The sequence below is a fragment of the Habropoda laboriosa genome, unplaced genomic scaffold, assembly GCF_001263275.1.
Source record: "Habropoda laboriosa isolate 0110345459 unplaced genomic scaffold, ASM126327v1 scaffold36, whole genome shotgun sequence".
NCBI lineage: Eukaryota > Metazoa > Arthropoda > Insecta > Hymenoptera > Apidae > Habropoda > Habropoda laboriosa.
This window is the reverse complement of record NW_017100155.1, coordinates 1,390,847-1,412,140: the sequence shown is the minus strand read 5'-3', so window position 1 is coordinate 1,412,140 and position 21,294 is coordinate 1,390,847. Positions and strand designations below refer to the sequence as shown.

General features: G+C 31.0%; 4 protein-coding genes across 5 annotated transcripts in view; 2 read left to right on the top strand and 2 right to left on the bottom strand.

Annotated features, from left to right (window-relative positions):
- Positions 1 to 470: 470 nt before the first annotated feature.
- LOC108576293 (39S ribosomal protein L13, mitochondrial) lies at positions 471 to 1,612 on the top strand. The gene is made up of 4 exons (XM_017939257.1): positions 471 to 511; positions 824 to 947; positions 1,148 to 1,302; positions 1,379 to 1,612. Exons 1-4 carry the CDS (start codon positions 488 to 490, stop codon positions 1,610 to 1,612), a joined length of 537 nt encoding a protein of 178 aa, XP_017794746.1. The 5' UTR covers positions 471 to 487.
- Positions 1,613 to 1,724: 112 nt separating this feature from the next.
- On the bottom strand, positions 1,725 to 2,404 carry LOC108576032 (39S ribosomal protein L52, mitochondrial). Its single transcript, XM_017938979.1, has 4 exons — positions 2,296 to 2,404; positions 2,148 to 2,217; positions 1,942 to 2,074; positions 1,725 to 1,868 (listed from the first exon to the last, which is right to left on the bottom strand). The coding sequence occupies exons 1-4, from the start codon at positions 2,342 to 2,344 to the stop codon at positions 1,725 to 1,727; spliced, it is 396 nt and encodes a 131-aa protein (XP_017794468.1). The 5' UTR covers positions 2,345 to 2,404.
- Positions 2,405 to 3,977: 1,573 nt separating this feature from the next.
- On the top strand, positions 3,978 to 6,028 carry LOC108576278 (ankyrin repeat domain-containing protein 54-like). Of its 2 annotated transcripts, none has more exons than XM_017939246.1 (5): positions 3,978 to 4,434; positions 4,794 to 4,851; positions 5,172 to 5,337; positions 5,403 to 5,522; positions 5,590 to 6,028. In XM_017939246.1, the coding sequence occupies exons 1-5, from the start codon at positions 4,093 to 4,095 to the stop codon at positions 6,026 to 6,028; spliced, it is 1,125 nt and encodes a 374-aa protein (XP_017794735.1). In that variant the 5' UTR covers positions 3,978 to 4,092. The 2 variants fall into 2 exon arrangements, with proteins under 2 accessions (XP_017794735.1, XP_017794726.1); XM_017939237.1 differs by having other exon boundaries at positions 5,391 to 5,522.
- A 6,031-nt stretch (positions 6,029 to 12,059) lies between these two features.
- The window catches only part of LOC108576198 (sphingosine kinase 2-like), a 36,568-nt gene continuing 27,333 nt past the window's right edge, over positions 12,060 to 21,294 (bottom strand). Inside the window, exons 3-7 of the mRNA XM_017939147.1 lie at positions 16,675 to 17,040; positions 14,874 to 15,124; positions 14,379 to 14,474; positions 13,405 to 13,544; positions 12,060 to 12,501 (exon numbers count right to left, since the gene is read on the bottom strand). Coding sequence (XP_017794636.1) covers positions 12,313 to 12,501; positions 13,405 to 13,544; positions 14,379 to 14,474; positions 14,874 to 15,124; positions 16,675 to 17,040 — 1,042 coding nt within the window. The 3' untranslated portion in view covers positions 12,060 to 12,312. The remainder of the gene's footprint in view (positions 12,502 to 13,404; positions 13,545 to 14,378; positions 14,475 to 14,873; positions 15,125 to 16,674; positions 17,041 to 21,294) is intronic.

Below are 21,294 nucleotides of genomic sequence, written 5' to 3'. Positions count from 1 at the left end.
ACATTAAAATACTTTTTAAATTTTAAATTATCTTCTAATTTTTTTAACATTCTTTTAAAGTATACCTGCACGAACAGATACTAGCATTTTGAATTCTGCTATAAATTGTAGTTTTTGATACACATTACTATGTAAAATATCCACAAAAACATACCAATGTGAGGATCTGAACATATTTAATTCATTGCTGTAGCTTTAACTTTCGTATTTTGAAGTATTTTATGAAGTATAGTTCCAACAATTTATATCTTATATTCCGTCAGTGATAATAAACGGATTCAATTATAAAGTTAAGAATCTTTAAATCTCAGCGCATGTGCACTTGAAATAGACGGTGCCATCTACAGTGTTACCAAATTAAGAAACTTTTCACCGAAATTGATACACTCGATATCAGAATTTAACCTTAAAAATATAATGTCCAATTCAATTTAATAACATATATTATTATTCTTGCGTTAACATTACGTTTTTTATATAAACTGCAATGTCTCTTGTTCGTAGAGGACAGGTTTGTTTTTCTAAACAATTTTCAATTTCCCATCTTTCTATTAGTAAACAACAAATTCTTTTACTACTATTTTTTATATTTATATCGTATAAATTAATGTTTTAATTTTTTAAAGGAAATAATTTCAAGAGTTTTACTATTTATTTCTTCTTATAAATGCTTATTTGATAGGTTATGTTGTTTAAGAAGTGTTTCATTAAACAAATTAAAAAAATTTTCATAGGGGACATATTTTAGTACAATATTGAAATATTAATTTGGTTTTTATTTTTAATATATTTATGCATCTAAATGGTTGTAATCTATTTATAGCATTGGGGTACCTTTGCACGTATCTGGCATATTTTTGATGCAGCTTGGCAAGATCCATTTAAAAGTGCACCTTTGATAAAGTACTATCTTATGGGGTTATACAAACCAATATATCATCCATTAAGTAGGTAGAATTAAGTACATATATACATATATATATATAGTATTATATGCAAATAGTGAATTTATGTAAGTTCAGTGACAGTGTTTTAAAATACAATTTCATTATTTATGTTATACTTATATTAGTGTAATACTATTTTGTTCAAGTTTCATATTATGTGATCATTAATATTAATATCCTTATACTGAATTATTATATAGATGATTGTGGTGATCATGTCATAATAATAAACAGTAAAGAAATTGCATTAAGAGGAGATGAATGGCAAAAACGTGTATATTTTCATCATAATACTTACCATGGTGGTGCCACTTGGACACTTGCATGGGAGTTACATAGTAAAGATCCCACTATGGTAAATAGTAATAAATTTTAGTAGAATATTAATATATTTCGAATGATATTATAAGTATTTTAATTATACATTGCAGATTGTTAAAAAAGCAGTTTATAGTTCAATGACTGGAAATCTGCAACGAAGACAAACTATGCAAAGGTTACATATTTTTTCTGATGAAAATATTCCTCAAGATATGTTAGAAAATGTCTCTAATCAAATCAAACAGTTAAAACTTGTTCCAGTTAAATTGTATGATATTCCACAAGAAGAAAAAGACAAAATTCCACGACTTATAAAATATCCTATTAATTACCAACTCAAATAAATTTATATTTATAGCTTTGAAATAAACAATGCAGTTTTAAAACAACATATTGAAATGCCAGTATATTTTATTGTTTAAATTTACTTATAAATTATGAAATAATTTAGAAACATTATGTACTAGTAATTAATTTTTGCCCTTTGGGTTTCAATTTACTATCCAGAATCTTTTGTTTTTCATCTTCCTTTTCTTTCATTAACATAGCATGTCGTTCTACTGCACGATCAATTTCCCCAACCAATTGAACAACCTGCTTCTGTAAATTAAGAATTTTATTACTTTGATCTAATTTAAATTGTCCTAAATATATTCTTGTTTAAGATAAGTACCACATATTTTTGATGCTTCTGTATACGTCTTAATTGTCCTACACCATATGGAATAGGTCTACTATCTTTAAAAGAATAATCTGGTGAAGTAATGATTGGGCCAACATGATGTGGATTTTTTACCAAACCTTTCCTATAATCATTATATAACAAATTTTTCATTTAATCTATATTTGTTCATTTATAATTTATGAAATTCGTCTTACTTTTCTCTCCAGGTTTGATCTAAATATATTGTAAAAGATGTGTGAAACTTATTGACATAGACAACCAAATCTGAAAAGACAAAAATATAAACTACATCTCAAAAATTGTTTCAAAATTTTTGTGTATACTAACATGTTTGTATACTACGTGTATAACGACTAGCACGAAACAATGTCATTGACGCAAGTGATAACATTTTACTTCAATAAAAGTTTTAACAAATATTTTAAATTATAATTGTGTTTACTATATCATTGAAAATGATATCAAATACGCGAACCATAGAATATGTATCAATGAAGTAGATGAATGCCTTACTTAATCTTATTTTGAATGACAAAAATGAAACACATAAAAAATAATATTACATTTCTACATTTACAAAAAATGTTACACTTCTTTCTTTTTCAATAATGCGCTCATTTTCGACACATAGTATTACAATAATTAAGAAAATATGCAGTAGAATATAAAGATAAAACGAGGTGAACTTCAGATTATTAGAAGTAACTAGCAAGATGTAACTAGACAATACGCGAAAAAGACACGCTGTAAATCAGTCGCTTTCTAACACCCGATAGAATACGTTGAAGCAGTGATGCCAGAATCGTGGGATGTGGGCCAAAGCGCTTACCCCCACTATGACCTACCGCCGTCTCCCACTATACCGTCCTCGTGCTCTCACACAAGTGTATCGGTAGCTCTGTCCGTGTGCGTAGCCTATTCGGCACTTTCCGCCACACCACGTCACCACGTGACGCTCCAGCAACCTAAGCGCATGAGTAACAATCAGGAGATTCCCCTTTGAATCTCGGTGCGACGGTGTTACTTTTTATTTTTAATTATTTTATAATTTCATTTTGTAACTTTTCAGTGAAATAAAAAATTTGAGAAGTATTGATGTGCAAAGCACTTAATAAAGAGACTATATACCTGACCTCCAAGGATTTTAACGAAATTTGGAGGGATGAATCTAGAAGTCGAAAAAGTTTTCTTCTAACCAATACATACCTTCATCATGTTTCGTGCAATCCGTAAGTTTCGAGGAGCAGGCGCAACTGTCTCTCCCAATTCTTGAAATTATCGTCCCGCCCACAAAATTCACTTATATCTCCCACTTCCCACGTCCCACTTTACCGACCGGTAGCGGTTGAACATCCTATGCATTTCACCGCTCACTCGGCCACAGATACATCGCTGACACCGGCTCTGTGCAAACTCTAGGCTATCGCGCGGGAATATATGCGCTTTTTCTTATACCTATAGAAATGTTAAACTTTAACCGATTAATAGGCTATCTGTCGAAAAGCGTCGGCAGCAAAAAAGTGATTAATAGGCTACCGGTCAGTAAGCGTTGGCGGCAAAAAGCCGATTAATAGGCTACCGGTCGGTAAAGTGCTAAAACATTTATACCACTCGAAAATTTTCAATTTTATTTTATATGAAACCATATATTTTTTTATGTGCCAATCAATGCATATTTGAATTCTCTTCAAAAAAGTATTAGAGAATTTAGGTCGAAAATTGATTAAATTAGAAGTTATGATTTTTGTCCCGAACGCCCATATACTCGAAACACTGCGTCGCACCGAGATTCAAAGGGAATCTCCTGATTGTTACTCATGTGCTCAGGTTGCTGGAGAATCACGTGGTGACGTCGATGTGGCGGAAAGTGCCGAACAGGCTGCGCACACGGACAGAGCTACCGGTACACTTGTGTGAAAGCACGAGGACGGTATAGTGGGAGACGGAGGTAGGTCATAGTGGGGGTAAGCGTTTTGGCCCACGTCCCACGATTCTGGCATCACTGTTTCCGGCGGTCTGATTGACGCTGTCGATGTTTCAACTTCTACGCATGAACGTACTGTATTTCACTTTCCTAAGCATAAGTTTGGAAAGTGAAGCGTCTCGTTTCTGAAACATTGGTGAACAGTTAAATAGAAAATGACATCCATGGATTCGGGAATCGAAACAAGTAATAATTCGGATGATGATTCAATCGCTCAAAATGAAGACATATCAACAAATGAAATCAATGTCAGTTCGGCTTTTGCAACAACGAGTAGTCAAAATGATATATGCGAAATTGAACCAAACACTTCTCCGATCAAACTTGGTTCTTTTCCTCATCCAGATTTCAGTTTTCCAATTTCATCGTTGGGTTCATTCATTTTCATGAATGAAAATCGTACGTATCCCAGAATATTTTGCCCGGAAATTGTACATGAAGTCGAAAATTCTACACCGACTACCAGTAGTTCGGGACCAATCGTTCAATCCATTGATGTAGGTATTGTTTTTTTAATTATTTTAGTATATTTTTATCGGGAGTGGATATCACTTTCAATAACATAATTTTCGTACTTAAAACTTTGTTTTTGTTTTGCGCACTTCCATATTTTTTGTATATGTTTCATGTTTGTTTTAAATTAATTTATAGTTTTGATATGACATACTATTTCATTAATAAGCAGCTAAAATTATTAATTCTAATTTAAAAATTACTTAACTATATTAAAAAATTTAATTTAGTAACTGCCCTTTTTCATATTCATAATTTTTGGAAATTTTATAGTATGTAATAAACGGTTTAAAATAAACATACCACAATGTTTAGATAAAAAAAAAATTTTTATTTGTTGCAGACTTCAACAAAGCTAGAGTTTGTTCCAGATTTATCAGATGTGACATTATTAAAAAACAGTAAGTTATTTTGATAATTTTCCTATGATTATACTACTTTTAATTTAAATTTTGTAGTAAGTTTTGTGAACCTTAACAATTTATTCTAATGTTCATAAATAAGTATACATCTAATCTTGATAATTAACAGAATGTAAGAAGTAAATTTGAATGACTAAGTAGTAAAATATGTTTATTTAAAATAATTATGTATAACTATGTATTAAGAAAAAGCAATTTTGTTTAATAAATGTATTAGACAATATTTAAATATTATTTAGAATTAAATTTGTGTTATGTTATGTAATTAGATTTTAGTAATAATATTCCTTTTCTTTTAGCAAATAGGAGAATGAAATCTCTTCGCATAACACATCGAAATGAACGCAGAATGAGAATTGATGCAGCCATATACAACACTGCTATGATGGAAAGAATTGTAACTTGTGGTATATCTAATACTTGTGAAATACTGGGACGAACTCCATTTAATCTTGTTTCCAGCAGGTAAATTTTTTTCAGTTGTCTCATAATTAATTACTTATAGAAATACTGTTTAGTAATGATCGCAGAATGAGAATTGCTGCAGCCACAAACAACACTCCTATGATAAGAAGACTTCTAAGTTGTCGTGTTACACCCAATAATTGTGATACACAGGGACGAACTCCACTTCATCTTGCTTCCAGCAGGTAAATTTTTTTCAGTTGCCTCATAATTAATTACTTGTATATTTTATATTTGATATTTTCTTTACAGGGGTTATGCAGAAATAGTACGTTTACTATTGCAGAATGGTGCAGATCCTAACCTTCAGGATTGTGTAGGTAATAATCCATTACATTTAGCATCTGCAACATATCAAGTATCAGTGCTTGTTCTTCTTCTAAACGCGGGAACAAATCTTTTTTGTTCAAATCACGATGGTCACACTCCAATACAATTAATACGGTCGAAATTAGAAAGCAGAAAAGAGCTTTCATATAAATCTTCTGCTCTGGACAGAATGAAAATAAGAGAAGAAATTCATCTTATAACTAAGATAATGGTTGCATATGTAGAACGGTACGCTTCCAAGAATATGGAACCTGTGTACTCCCCTTATTCGCGTTTACCTTCATCTAGTACCACCGTGCAAGTTCTGGATGATGTGAAAGAACTGCTGTCTGATTTAGATGCTCTGTCTTTAACGCATTAATTATTCATATTAACAAAACTGAACATGATACGAAATTAAAGGAGAGATCAATAGAATGAGTTAAAATTTACAGCCATGCTGTAAAGTTCTTCTTCATTTTTTTTTTAGTTATTAAATGCGTTATTTTCTTTCTTAATTTATATAAGTGTGCGAGATAACGATAAAGTTTTAATGTATAAAGTGTTAGAATTATAACTCAATTATGCAAATGTTAAAGCGATATATTGAAGTGTCGCGAATTAAGAAATGATTATTACATTGAGTACTGCAATCTATTTTTGTTAATGACAGTCCCAATGTTTTATATACTTCATTACTTTCATTTAGACGATTAGAAGAAATATTTTCGTTTGGTTATTATTGAACTGTTTTGCTTGTTTACTATGTGTCCAAAATAGCTCAATTAGAAGTCTTTTATTGAAAAGATACTTAAAGGATAATATTCTTGTGGGTTAAAAAAAAGGCTCAATTTTAGAATAACAAGCTATATACATTTCATAAAATGCATTTCAAAAAGTTCCACTTCGGCCTTTGATTGCAATTTTTTCATATTTTCTTAATAGATATTGGTTTGAATTGATTGCATTTCAAGAAAAAAATAATGCAAATTCTGTTAGGAACAAAATTGGACCGCAGCATATCATAGCGTTATTAAGTCAACTGTATACATTTGATACAAATTGCAGGAAAGACAAACATACAAATTTTAGTTAAATATTTTATTCCACGTTAACATGAAAGTTGGTCGTTTTTTTTTTTTTCAATTCAATTAACACATATAGTGCTACTAATTTAAATATTTAAGTTATTGTAAAATACTATTTTAGAACATGTTTACAGATTATGTTATAACAAGAGATGAAAGATACGTTTATTTTAAATCTAGCATCATTTTTTTACGAGTTGAATGAAAAAGTGATGTTTTATATTTCGTTTATCAAATTTAATAAGCTGCAAACAGAGTGTAAAAATAAAACGTGTAATTTTACTATTTATACATATTTATAACAGAGAAATGCTATAAATTTATTTTTGTAAATTTTGAGAGGTTTGGAAGGTGGAATTTTATTTTAATTTATTTGTTTCAAAAATATTGAAATTTTTAATTTTTTTTCCAATTAATGCAAAGCAGAAAAGATTTAAAAATTGGCTGCAAAATATATGCATGCATTTGGCATGTTCCATCTTGATCTTGAAGTTTTTTAAAAAACGTATTTCTACAATTTTACACGAGTATTACCCGTTGACGAACAAAGTATGCTTCTCAATGTGTTCATAAAAACATCGTATCCTTACTTCTAACATAAAAACCCTAACTCATGAAAATTATTGTATTGTACGTATTTCCTCACTCTGTTTGCAGCCTCAATAGTAACTATGAGTATTAATTAAATGTGTGAACCAGTGAACAAATTATATGAAAATCAAGCTATCGGTATTTACCTCGCAAATATATCCTTTGCTAAACAGTATATTATTACATTATGTTAATATTTCCAATTAAAAAAGAAGAGAAAAAGAATGGAAAAAGTATTTCTTACAAAGTATTTATTAAACAACAAATAAAATGAATTCAGTGAAGTTCAACTTGAATGATGCACTGTTTTTTACTGTTATATTATATTGTTAAAATGATAGTGAAAACTGGTGTAATTCTTCAAGTATGATGCAAAACTTGCCAAAATTTCATTATTCTTTATGCTGTGATATATTTTCCAAATTTTTTCTCTTTTTGTTCTCTTTGATTTTGTTATAATTATATCCAAATATAAATGTATACCGCACTGAGAATATCGTCATTATATGAGATTGGGATTTGGTTCGATTGCTTGGATTGAGAGAAATTCTGTGAATGTTCTTGAAAAAAATAAATAACAAATGGAAACTTCATTTCCTGCGTTTGTGATTCTGTGAACTTCAATGTTTTTCTATAAGCTTTTATTGTTGTAATCTAATCGTGTGATATAGGAATTTTTTGTCTCCCAATTAAAATTATGTTATATTAAATAAATAATTTCCAAGGAAATGAATAAGTAGTTTGTGATTAATCTTTGTGCTACCATGATGCAACACAGAATGTTGAACTTTGGACTTCCAACATTTATGATACTCACAAAATTGTAAAGATGATTCACTATGGCACATATTTATATCAGCACATCCCAATATCTTATTCAATGCTAATAATTCAGTAATCTTCAGGGATGATGGAGACAACTCTCATTAGGCGATGCTAAACAAGCTAATGGGATGACGGTGATTTTATATAAAGAAATTTATTATCATCTGTAATCTCTATCATACTAAATAACTTTCATTATTCTCAAAAACATTAACGATCGTTCCGCCGAAAACTAGGCGGAATAACAAAAATCAATATACATATGTATCATATGTATTATAGATACATACGATTTCATCGATGACAAATAATTTTCACTTTGAGCAGCAATGCAGCGTTTTCTTAATAACGTGCGAAGAAGCTTTTATTTTTTAACAACGACACGATTAATCGTCATATTCCGTATATACACAATAGAAGTAAATCACCAGGAACGAAAGTTATAGTACAATCGTAACTATTTAACACAATTATATTTGCTGAAACTTTTAAGGTAAATATCGAGAAATGCGCCGCTTAAAGTCCTACGCTTCGATTTTGAAATCCTTACTAGTCACATTTCTATATGAAGCTTTATTTAATTATTATAGTTATCGTTAAAACTTTGATTATCAACTCTTACAGATTAATTTTTTAACATTTACAATAGTTTTCAAGCTTTTTACGATATTAGCCTATATTTGCAAAATTGACAATAGCAAATATCTCATTTGCAATAATATTCACGAATTTTTTACGGTAACACTTAACAATATTTATTCACCGAAAATTTAGTTATAGTTACTTTAGTTATTATAGGGTAAAATAAGAAAAAGTCGTTAAAAAGCATCACGTGACTAGAAAGGATTAAATAGAACTCTTTATAGTAAGCGTAAATTTATCTGTAATTATAAAGAACAATTTTTTTTATTACAAGCGTGTCATTGGAACATTCTCGTTAAATTAGTTAAATCTAATCTCTAGTATTGCTTTAAATTAGAATGTGTTTTATACAAACCATATCATACGAACTATACTGTAACATAAATTTACAGACTGATTTTACAATATCTTTCATATGTAATTAAGTTAATTAATCAATTTAATTCCATTTTATGCTAAAGAGAGAAAAAATGAAATTGATCGTCTGGAGATAAGAAATGGGAGACTTTTCGGTATCATTTTCATTTCTTTTTTCTGCGACTCTCGCAAATAAAAATATTGCATTACGTTAATAGTTTCTTTTAGGGAAACGGCAATAATTTACAAGCTCGTTTGTACTGTACAGCATAACAATGATTAAAACAACAAGTATATATAATTGATTTCTTTGCTTCGTAAAAAATTTAATCCTTCTAAATATATACGAGCATACATAATAATTCTTGGTATTTGAAGTACAGGTACGAACAGAGGATTTGGCACGAAACTAAATATAGGATAATTTAAACTTAACCCTTTGCACTCCAATGGCGACATGCGTAATTACTTTGGAGAACTTTAAGATTGTAAAATTCAGGTCTCTTTTACAGTATTAAAATAATGCAAATTAAAAATCTTCTTTTTTTTTTTCAAAACAAACCCTTGTGTTTTCAAAAGTTTCACTGCAAAAGTATGCCGAAGTTGCTGATTAATCTTACCAAAAAATGCTTGGAGTACAAAAGGTTAAAGAAAGGAAAAAAATATAAGAAGAAATCATTCTACTTATTTCTTAATAACCTTTACGCATCTCTTGGCACAGATTTACAACGCTTCAACTATATAAAACAGTACAAATTATAATTACCATATAATACGCGTTAAACGTTTCATCGATACTTTTTTTTTTCATTTTCAAATCTTTTTATTAATCAAAGAAGAACGTCGACGAATTCGTTCTCGATGAATGAAAGCGCAACTAATAGTGTAATTCATACACAAATTTCGTCTCTAATACGCGATATCGAATGTTCTCTGGCGCTCGATAATGTTTTTTTATCTACATTTAAAAATTCCTTTCTTCGATAACCGTACGCTTTTCAGAATCAAGTATAATATCCTCAACGTTTTCCACATTTATGTGTTAATAAACTGATATGTTTTTACGTCGGACAAATGGTGGATTAACTACTTTTTCTCAAGAAAATACCTCAAACGTGAACATAAGACGAACAGAAACGGCGAATCTATGTATATTCAACCACAAGACTGACACTTTTTCTTTTTCTTTTTTTCTTCAATCGTAAATGCATCTAAATGTACAAGATTTGAGCACTATCGTGATTAAATCAATACTGTATCGCCAACATTTACAATCAGCTACAATAACAGCCTGGTCGATAAAATGCATACAAGCTAAAAAAAAATCAGCATCTTTATACAAAATCAATCTTTTCGATCATATTCCATCTGCGTGGATACTGGAAACCACAGCACATTGATGCTATACAATTGTACAAGAAATACAGTATTCAATATACATTTATCACTGAAAGAATAAAGAAAACAATTGAACGAAAGCTGGATCGTTGATCTTTGACGAATTTTTAATGGTTCTCCTTTGGTAATCAATGAGAAAAAAATACACCTAATCCTCGAGTTACTGCGTGGTATTAAACAATGCGATTTTTACACATTTTTACAATTTTTAAATGACAGAAGAAAATCTCATTCTATTCTGTAAGTGCATATTAAAAGGTACTTTTAGTTATCGAATTAACTAGAAAACAAATAACGTTGACAATAAATGTATCTGAAAGTTAAAAAGTTAGTTGAACGAAAATTTTAAAAAGGAGAGAATTTCTTTATAATAGAATCTTTATTATCCGATCACTCTTATACTAAAACACTCTTTTCATATAAAGATATAATTCCTTTTAAATTCTGGAGTAATTAATGGAGTAATATAGCAGACTCAAGTGGCATACATATAAATACATTTCATTCTTGTTAATTCAGAAAATAGAGGGAGAGAGAGAGATAAATACTAACAGTTAAAAAATGAGTGCTTTACTATCTGAATAATTGCATTCCACTTATTTATTCGGATAACAGAGGTTCTATTGTGAAATATTTGCACATTAATAAAATGTTAAAAGCTATTTTATATACAAAAATGATAGTTAATAAATACAGAAATAAATTACTCATTTTATACTGAATGATAAAAATGGAATCTTAAAGTCTATCCTTCAATTTTTCACCTACGTCAATGTTGGTCTCAATTTACATGGAACTCACATCGCTAATCTGACGTGTAAGTCGAGGGTTAAGTGTATGCCATCTGATTGTTAAGCTATCAAACTCAACAATAGTACTTGCTAACTAGCACAAAGCCTGTGGAATATTTTAAAGTTACACTATTGTGCGTCATATAGGAAACAGTCCAAAAAGGTATGCCGCCTTAGGCTAGCGAACGCAATTAATAATTACTAGTTAACCAGCACTATTGAACGGTATTATGCAGGGAGGTACAATGGTCGTGTTCGAAATTTTACAGGCGCATTATATGCTTTAAAATTGAGAAAACTGAATAATCCAGGTATCTATAATGTAATAATGCAGTTTTCTCTGCAGATACACAAAAGAATGTAATCAAATCACTATAAATGTTTAGTTGACTAGTTTAATAAGAAATGCTTTTTTAACAATTAACAAGTCTTAATAAACTAATTATATATTATGTATTCAATCTGTAATTTTTATTAAATATAAATCTAAACGATTTGTATTTATCATATAATTAAAAACTAAAGTATGTAGACCGATATTAATGGCTATAACAATATTTGAAAAATAAGATTCTTCGGATTCATATTTTGCAAAAAAAATTTACTTCATTCTGATGCATAAACTCGGTCTTGTAAAATTTCTAACAAGAGCATCGAATCATTTCGTACAAACGACAAACCTCTATAAAATAACATTCGAGCTTATACAAACTATGGCTGCGTTGATCTCGTTAAATTATACATACTCGTATACATCTGATGGAATGATTTAACTTCACAGTCTACAATGTATACCTATCACATTCCTCTGAGCTAAATCGTACTTTATGTATCGCAAACGCGATTATATTTAATACAGTATTGTCACCAGGACCATGCTACCGTATATGTATATATCATTGAACTTAAGGTTCTAGGATTGTACCATTTGATTTCCATTGCTAACTCCATACGAAGTTTAACGCTAATTTGTATCAAGGGGACATTACTGACGCCAAAGACGGAAATATCTCGGCTTGTAATGGTCCATAGTCTACTCTTTCTCCATCCACAGTAATGTAACCGTTCGCTCCTTCCTCTGGTTCTATTCGAAACGCCTTTACCGGTATCATGTCGATGCCAGAACGTGTTAGGTGGGTACCATTATTTAAACCCAACAGGAACTAACAGGCACAGTAAATAACTCTTAAAATTCTTACAGTCATAATTTAAAAAAAAAAACGTCAAGCTTGCTTTGCTTCTAATTTAATCTTGACTAAACCATGATCATTTATTGTCAGATTTTAATTTCACTTGTTGCTTGATATTAGAACAATACAGATTTCTCTCAGTGAAATCATTTAATCCTTTGTGGTTCAAGTTTTAGTTAATCTATCAAATTGCATCTACTTACATATTATTGAATAAGATTGAAAGTTGAAAGTTACTTCACTTTGCTAACTTTAATAATGTAGTCTGATAAGTTTGTAAAACAGTTCAGGCACGTGATCAGTGTTTCAGTTCGCTCTTACTTGCTTATCGTTTACCTATCGAGTTCATATAAGCTTCAAAGGCTAGTTTGAATTACAGTCAACCCATGCCACCGATAAACTCGTAAATCTATTCAAATCGTAAAACTTCTTGCTCAACCGCCAAATTATGGTACCATTGTGAAATGTGTAATTGAATTTCAAAAGCGTTGCCCTTTTCGCAAATTAGTTTAGGAACTATTACGTTATATTTGCGTGACAATGTACAATTGCGACGGTCGTGAACTATGAAAGTAACGAGACTGTTGAATTTAAATTACCTTTTCCAACTTTCTCTTATTTTGATTTTTCCGGTAATTACTTTTATACTCTTTCGTATCTTAAATTTTTAAGATTTTACCTGATAACACTTGTTAATTATTCAAGCACCATCGTTCCAAAGTGTAAGTTTCCTTTGATTCAATAACGAACCACAAAGGGTTAAACTATTTATCAATAATTAAGCAACAAATGTTTCGTCTTTGAAAGCGTTTCTCACTTGCAACAGCAGCAATGAATTAGAATACAGGAAATATTGTTTCTAATTGGGCTATTTACCTGGAGCAAATTGGCTCGAGTGATTCCGGCTTTCACTATCACGAGCCAAATAATACCGTCCGCCAATTTGGCACGAGGAGCAAAGAAATAATCTTGGCCTAAATGAGACTGATATGCCGCATGGACCATAACAAACTCTCCTGAAAAACAAAACATACAGAAATTATGTAAATTTCATATTTACGTCGTTTATCATAGATATCATTTAAATCAAACGATTGAATATTTCTTTCACAATTCTTTTTTTTTTTTTTTTTTTTTTTTCAACAAAATCTCCAATACGTCTCATTGATTCCACAGGAATTGTACAATAGTATTATAATACGTTTGTTTACGAGTTCGCCTGATGTTTTCATCGAGTTCCGTTTTATGCTGATACACATGTCTTAATGGCCTTACTCTCGAAAAGGCTTGCGTATCGTGTACAAATACAGGTCACGGTAAGTAAAACTGGTTGCATCAATATTTATCCTTGTCGCCTGTATGTTTTTAAGGAAGTGAGTGTAGCAGCGTTACCAAGTTTAGTATCGCGATAGATAAAGCTTGAAATTAATAAATAAAAACGTGTCAGATGCATAGAAGATAGTATAAGAAGTAAACCAGTATGCATCTGCTTGATTTAAACGATAATAATATCAGCTGGTTTTATATGCATTAGATATTAAATTTTAATTTCCACTCTGATAAAAAATAAATGATTTTTGTCTTTGTATTTGAACAATTTCTTCTTGCAATGTTGTAAGAATATATAGAACATTTGTTACTTAATGAATGTAGGTTGGACTATGATAATAATAATCTTGCAGTGCAGGTGTTTCATAAATTAATAGTGATAAGATAAAAAAAAGATATCCTCATAAAATGTGAAAAACATTTCCTAGGAAGAACTTTTGAAGTATTGGATATTTTATTGAGCATCAAAGTGATTTCAGAATTTTCTATTCGTCCAGTTTGTACACTATTATCCTTCTCACCCTGAATTTGTGTCCAGGAACTTGATACTTCTGAAGTAAGAGCTGGCAGCCTTGACGATGGACCATACATAACTTGACTACTGTTGTTCTCTGCATCTTAATTACAAAAAAAGATTATGATTTTAAAAAGGAAAGAAGTAGGAATAAGGATTTTGATAAAATTTATATTTTTATAATTCATAATGCTGCTAACTGAATTATTATGCTTTTCATTTGACACCCTTCGTTCAATATTTTAACATTCAGAAACTGTTGAAAATATATTGAATATAAAAATTATAAATAAAATTTAAATAGAAATATATACAAATTTTATGTAAATTTTATGTAAAATTTCATTTTAATTTTATGCAATTTTATTTTATCAGTCTTGTGCATAAGACGATTACAAATGTATTCGAATAAATGAACTAAATGGACAATTTAACAACGTCGAATCAGGAAAACATTTCATTAAGATAACGAAATGAATACTGAACGAATTTAGATACTTACCAATTTCCATGTTATCAGGATCTTCGACGCTATGGTAACTAGAAATTGAACCCGTACTAAAGTAAGTTGACCTCGCGGAGGTCGCGGAATAGAAGCTGTCTAGCCTCTGTCTTCTCTCAGCATCCGTTTCTAAAGTGATACTTTCGCTTATTATTTCGTTATCGTCGAAGCCATCGAAGGACGCATCCAGTATAGCAGGATCTCCATCGAGTGCGTCGTGGAAGCTCTTTGATTCGCTAACTTTGCTGTATCTAAACATACAATAATTTCCATTGTATTTATCGCCAATTAATATTAGCAAAACACACACACACACACTTTTACATATAACTTTTCCTACTTATTAATTTCATATAATAACAATTTCACCAATAATCAACTTTGGCCTTGGATTTCACTTTGAACTTTTTCTACAATGATATGCAACTGCAAAAAAAAAAAAAAGAAAACCAACTTATAAAAGTATGTTCCTTGTACTTTAATCTAAAAACGATTAAACAATACACAGCACTTGGAATTAAAACACAAGCCTTTGATGTTACTTTAATTACTAATTCAAGATTAAGAATATATTCATGAGGCAAACAGTGTTTTAAGCGGACTTAGCGGACTTCGCGGACACCATTTACATCATTCTTTTCTTTTCTTTTTGGCACGATAAGATTCTGATTTTACGTACAACGAAAAATTGACAGACAGTGTCTCACGCGACAGTTTAACGCATATACCGTGTGTTATGTGAAACTGGGACACACGTGAACAAAGTACCAACTTGATTTTTAATGTTTCGCTTTCAATATTCACTTGCACAGAGGTAACAAGTGTAGTCACATGTTCCTTATCATGCTAAATTTTCCAACGCTCTTTGCAAGAACGTACCAGGTGTTTGCGCAAGAAAATCATCATTTGAAAGTACATTTTAAGTTTCATTTTACGCTTACTAACGCATACATTTAGGTAGGTATCTATACTGTCGTTCATAAGTATTAGGACAACCGTTATGTTCATGTAGAAAGTATTATATGATTTAAGATATATTTTCTTGCCAAAGTTAGTGTCATATATTGGTGAAAGTATACATATGTACTGGTTATACTTCAAGATTTCAGAATGAATAATTTGCTTTTTAGGATCTTCATAATTTTGTACTGATTTTTGTCAGTCAAATAATTTTACAATAAATTTGCAACGACAAAGAGGCTTGCTTCACATTCAGCAAGTAGATTTTAGTAAAATTTAGTAGGTTTCAGTAGTTTCCAATAGATTTCAGTATGCTTCACATTCAGTAACTATCTTAATACTTATAAACAGGAGTGTACATCAAATAATAATATAATATGAAAGACAATGTATTATAATACTGTAGAAATGTGTGATCGCTAATGGCAAATAAGCTGATGCGACATTAAATAAATAAAAAAGAAAAAAAAAAGGAATGTACATATTTTTCCAAAACCTAGTGCCAGTTATAAACTGAACATTGATACGCATTCAGCTACATAAACAATCTTTTAACATTCCATAAAGTAAAATTACAAATTGCATGAACTTTCTCACAAAAACACCTCATAATTTCTTATTGAAAGGCACACATAGTGTTACAGGATACAAAGTGGAGAATATTACAATATTTTGTTAGATATTCCTCTTCGTTATTCAGATATACAAAGATAGAACGTGGAAAATTTTTGAAAAACGTCTCCTCTAGCGACTTTCTTCAATTCCTTATCTTTCGACTGTGCAACAAAAGTTTCACACTTCTGCGTGCAAAATGTCGCAGAAGGTCACGCGCAAAACGTACCGATCCAAATCGTCGCCGCAGCTTCTTGAGTGCGATATCTGTGCTTCCTTCGCGTACTCGTAGGCCTTGCCATTACCTACATTTTCCACGTACGGTACTTTATCGCACGGCAAGTAAGATACCTTGCCCTTGTACGTTCTCAGTCCTATCAGCCGGGCGATAGTCCAAACCGTAAATCTCTGACCGCCAATCGCTCGTAGACGTTCGCTCTCAATGTCAATGTCGGCGAGCAGGCCCCACCCGACAGATAAAAATGAAAATAAAATTTGGCTCCGTGTCTCCACGCGCACCAAGTCCATCTGCGCTTTCTTGAACTTCACCACAGAGAGAGCGCTGACCAGAAGCGGATTGTAATCGTACGGCTCCCTAGAACACAGTTAACATCACTGTTTGCAGATTATACGTAAATAATGAAACAAAAATGATGTAGGAAAGAGGATTAGATAATTGGTCTGTTATCTACGGTAGTTATCAGTAGTTTCTTATTATCTGGGTCCAAATTATATCAGATTATTTTTAATCGTATAGGCGCTTTGAAAATTTTCTCGCGCTGTGACCTTGGCGCCTATAGGCGTTGCAAATATTTTCTCGCAGTGTCCTTGGTGTCTATAGGCGTTGCGAATATTTTCTCACGCTATATCCTTGGCGCCTATAGGCACTTTGAATATTTTCACACAGTGTCCTTGGCGTCTATAGGCATTGCGAATATTTTCTGGCAGTGTCCTTGGCGCCTATAGGCGTTGCGAATATTTTCTCACGCTATATCCTTGGCGCCTATAGGCACTTTGAATATTTTCTCACAGTGTCCTTGACGTCTATAGACGCTTTGAAAATTTTTTCACAGTGTCCTTGGCGCCTATAGACATAGTGAAAATTTTCTCATAGTGTTCTTAACGCCTGTAGACGCTTTGAAAATTTTCTCAGTCTTCTTAACGCCTATAGAGGCTTTGAAAATTTTCTCAGTGTCCTTGGCGCCTATAGGCGTTGTGAAAATTTTCTCACGCTGAACCCTTGGCGCCTATAGGCGTGAATATTTTCTCACGCTGTGACCTTGGAGCCTATAGGCGTTTCGAATATTTTTTCGCGCTGTACCCTAAGCGCCTGTAGGCGTTGTGAAAATGTTCTCGTAATGTGTTTCTCGCATCTTTTGACGCACTTTCACCTTAATTTTATCCTTTGCCTATGCCCACCTTAATTTAATAAAAGAAATTTTGAAACGGTCGAACATCCAATGCAGCGAAAGGATTAAACTTTAAATATGTTTCAGCACACTAATGTCTATAAAGTATAACACAAAAGAGGATTTGCATTTCTGTAATCAAGTTAATATGCAATTTTAACGAAATTGCATATATCCGTTTTGAACAAACGTTAACTATGTGTTCAAGAAGAATTTAGAAATACATACTTCGAACTACATGTGAAATATATCTCGAGGTGCTATCCCATTGAATAAACAAGTTAGGTTTACATTGTCAGTTGACAGTGTTGGATACATATTATTCTTCCTATCTTATTGACAAGAACATTAATATTTATTATTTTACGAAGAAATGTTTCTTTATTCTCTTAGTGTTATTTGCAACTTCAGAATTTCGTTGAATTTTATATTCCGAGAGATTTACAAACATCTATATACATTGTTTTTTTAAAAATAGACGATCAGTGCAGTCTCTTTGTACTTGACACAGCAGCTTCTATTATATTTGTCAGTTGTTAATAAATATCGATCGTTGTAACGAGCGAATGGTCACACGAAAAGAAGAATAGGCCACTTTGGCTAACTAATAATAAGCGAAAAGAAGAGAAAAAAAAATCGAACAACTTCTCTGTATTTTTCTTTTCTATGACACCATTACTCTAATCCTTTAACAATAGGAAATTCTTTTAACAATGTTTCCTTCCACTACGTACAAACTAGATAACTACCGCTTCAGTTATCGTCACGTTCCATCGCAATTGCTCATAGTACTCGATGTAAAATCAATACTAAATTACTTAAAAAGAAAAACAAGAGGAAATTTCAATGATAGCTTTGCGTCGCTTACTCGCAATTTTCTACATCGCGATAAATTCTATTTTTTTGTTCTATTCGTCCTTTCTATTCTTCTATTATCTGTTATCTATTATTCTATATTCTTTTATATTAGATTGGCGCCAAATGAAATGTCGCTCTTTGAATAATGAAACTTTCTCATTCAAGGATTGATAATTGCTATAAATTTCGAATAATGAAACTTTCTCATTCAAGAATCGATAATTTTTAAAAATTTTGAATAATGAAATTTCTGAATTCAAAAACTGATAATTTTTATAAATTTGCGATAACGAAACTTTTGAATTCAAAAGTGATAATTTTTACAAATTTCGAATAACGAAACTTTATAATTCAGAGAACGATGATTACTATAAATTTCGAATAATGAAATTAGTTAATCGTTGAGAAAAGTGTAATAGAATCGTGTGGAAATTATTTTAACTAAATACATTTTTTTTTTTTTTTTTTTAAAGCACTGTATCTAAAGTTCTATTAAAAAAAGAGAAAAAAAAACGTCTCGAAAATGTTCACACTAACAATAAGAAGATCATTTTCATCACCGTTAAATACACCAATTGCCACTCGTAAAAAAAAAATACAAAAATTACCAGTATTTTCATACGGCGAACAATAATACAAATTCGATTAATCCTTTGAACCCAGAATAACTTAAAATTCACTTTGCAGGAGTTTATTAAAAAAAAATTAGATATAAGAAGAAACGAAATCTCCAAAATTGTTAAAAGTACGAAATCTACAATTTCTTTACGCGACTCGCCACGATATCGCGCATTGTATCAAAACAAGGTACTATCAAGCGAGGTTATTTACAGACGCATTATCTCTCGTTACGACTAAAGAATAAAGTTTGCTGAAAAATCTGAGGACACGCGTACCCGGCATAATGATCAACTTGTTGTTATGGCCTTATACCAAAGAGCTGAGCTCGTTTCGAACGATAAATTCGTCTGCACCAAGACAGTCGACGCTGAAAATTATTTCAATCACGCACATTCTCTTTATTATCTGAATAAGAATGTTTTTTTCGCACACTGTTATCCGTTTCTTTTATCTGTTACAATTTCGATAAAACAATAATTGCGAAATAAATAGAAGATACACCCATTTACTGTACGTAGCGAAAGTTCGCAAAACGCGAAACGTCGAAACGCGTTAAGTGATAATTTAAAAAAAAAAGAGCCATTTTTACGCCCGATATCGTAAGTTGTTCCTTGGGTTGCATAACGGCCGTTAGTGTCACTTGATACTCTCTTATCGAAGAAGCGTAATGAACGTAATGACGAGCAGAAGAAAATCAGCTTGTAACCTGTAATTTGCTTTTTTTTTCTCTTTTTTCTTTTTACCATAAAACAGCAGTAAAGCGTACTTTGTAATTTAGATGGAAATAGTTAGCAATTACTGGAATCTTTTTATCTCGTTTATTTATAGCGTGGAAAAATAACGATCGAATTTTTTTACATGGATGAAAATGAAATTTGAGGTTAGGATAGGACGAGGTAATTAGTGTAATATTCTTGTTTAATACTTGAAGGTATCTCGTTTAATGGGATAATTAGTGTAATATTTCGAAGTATTTTTCTTTTAATTGAAGTTGGTATTCAATCTGAGGATTTGATAATGTTAATCCTGTGATATGTTTTTTCACGAGTATGTCTTACAGTACAACTTCAACAAGCGATATTCGCACACTTTAACGAGATCCAAAGGATAAAAGTATGAAGGCCTCTACATAGGAGATTGTTATCCTTTTTCTAGAAGCTCATATTTATGTACATATGTATTGCCTATATTTCCAACTATTTGAAACATTTTTTACAACCTTGTAGGATAAACGGTGAGCAGTCAACAAGCGGAAAAATACGCGCAGTTCTTTATATAAGTATGAGAGTGACGGATGTTTGCGAAAAACTTGAGTTGAAAATTTTCTGCCAGCTCAACGTTCGCTAATTTATGATATTTTCAACGTGTTACGGAAACCGGTAATTTTATCTCCATATAATTATAACGGATGTATGTATTTTCGAGAATAAATGTACCAATAGAAATGTTATAATAAAGTATTATTAAATTTGAAATTATTACGATAGCTTCGTATAGGTACTCTGAAAAAATACTAATTTCTTTCGAAATATTTTAGAATATTTTTATATTATTTGGAAAATTCACTTTCCATAGAGTTTCAAAGGTTCTATAGAGATATTTTCATGAATATTTCTAAAATATTAAAAAGTTTCGAATATTTAGAAAATTGTTTAGAATATTTTTAAGTTAAGAGATACTTTCACGAATATTTCTAAAATATTTAAAAAATTTCGAATATTTTTCAAAAATATTTACAAAATTATTTAGAATATTTTTCAATCAATATTCAATTTCCACAGAGCTTCAAATGTTCTACAGAATTTAATACTAATCGAAGCGAAAAATTACAGGCATTTTATTGTCAACAACTGAATTGAATATAAATTCCAGTTAACGAGATTTCACGATTATTTTAAAATGATCCTAAAACATGATTTGGAATAACCTAAGCTTTTTACGACGGAGGAAAGGGAAACGGT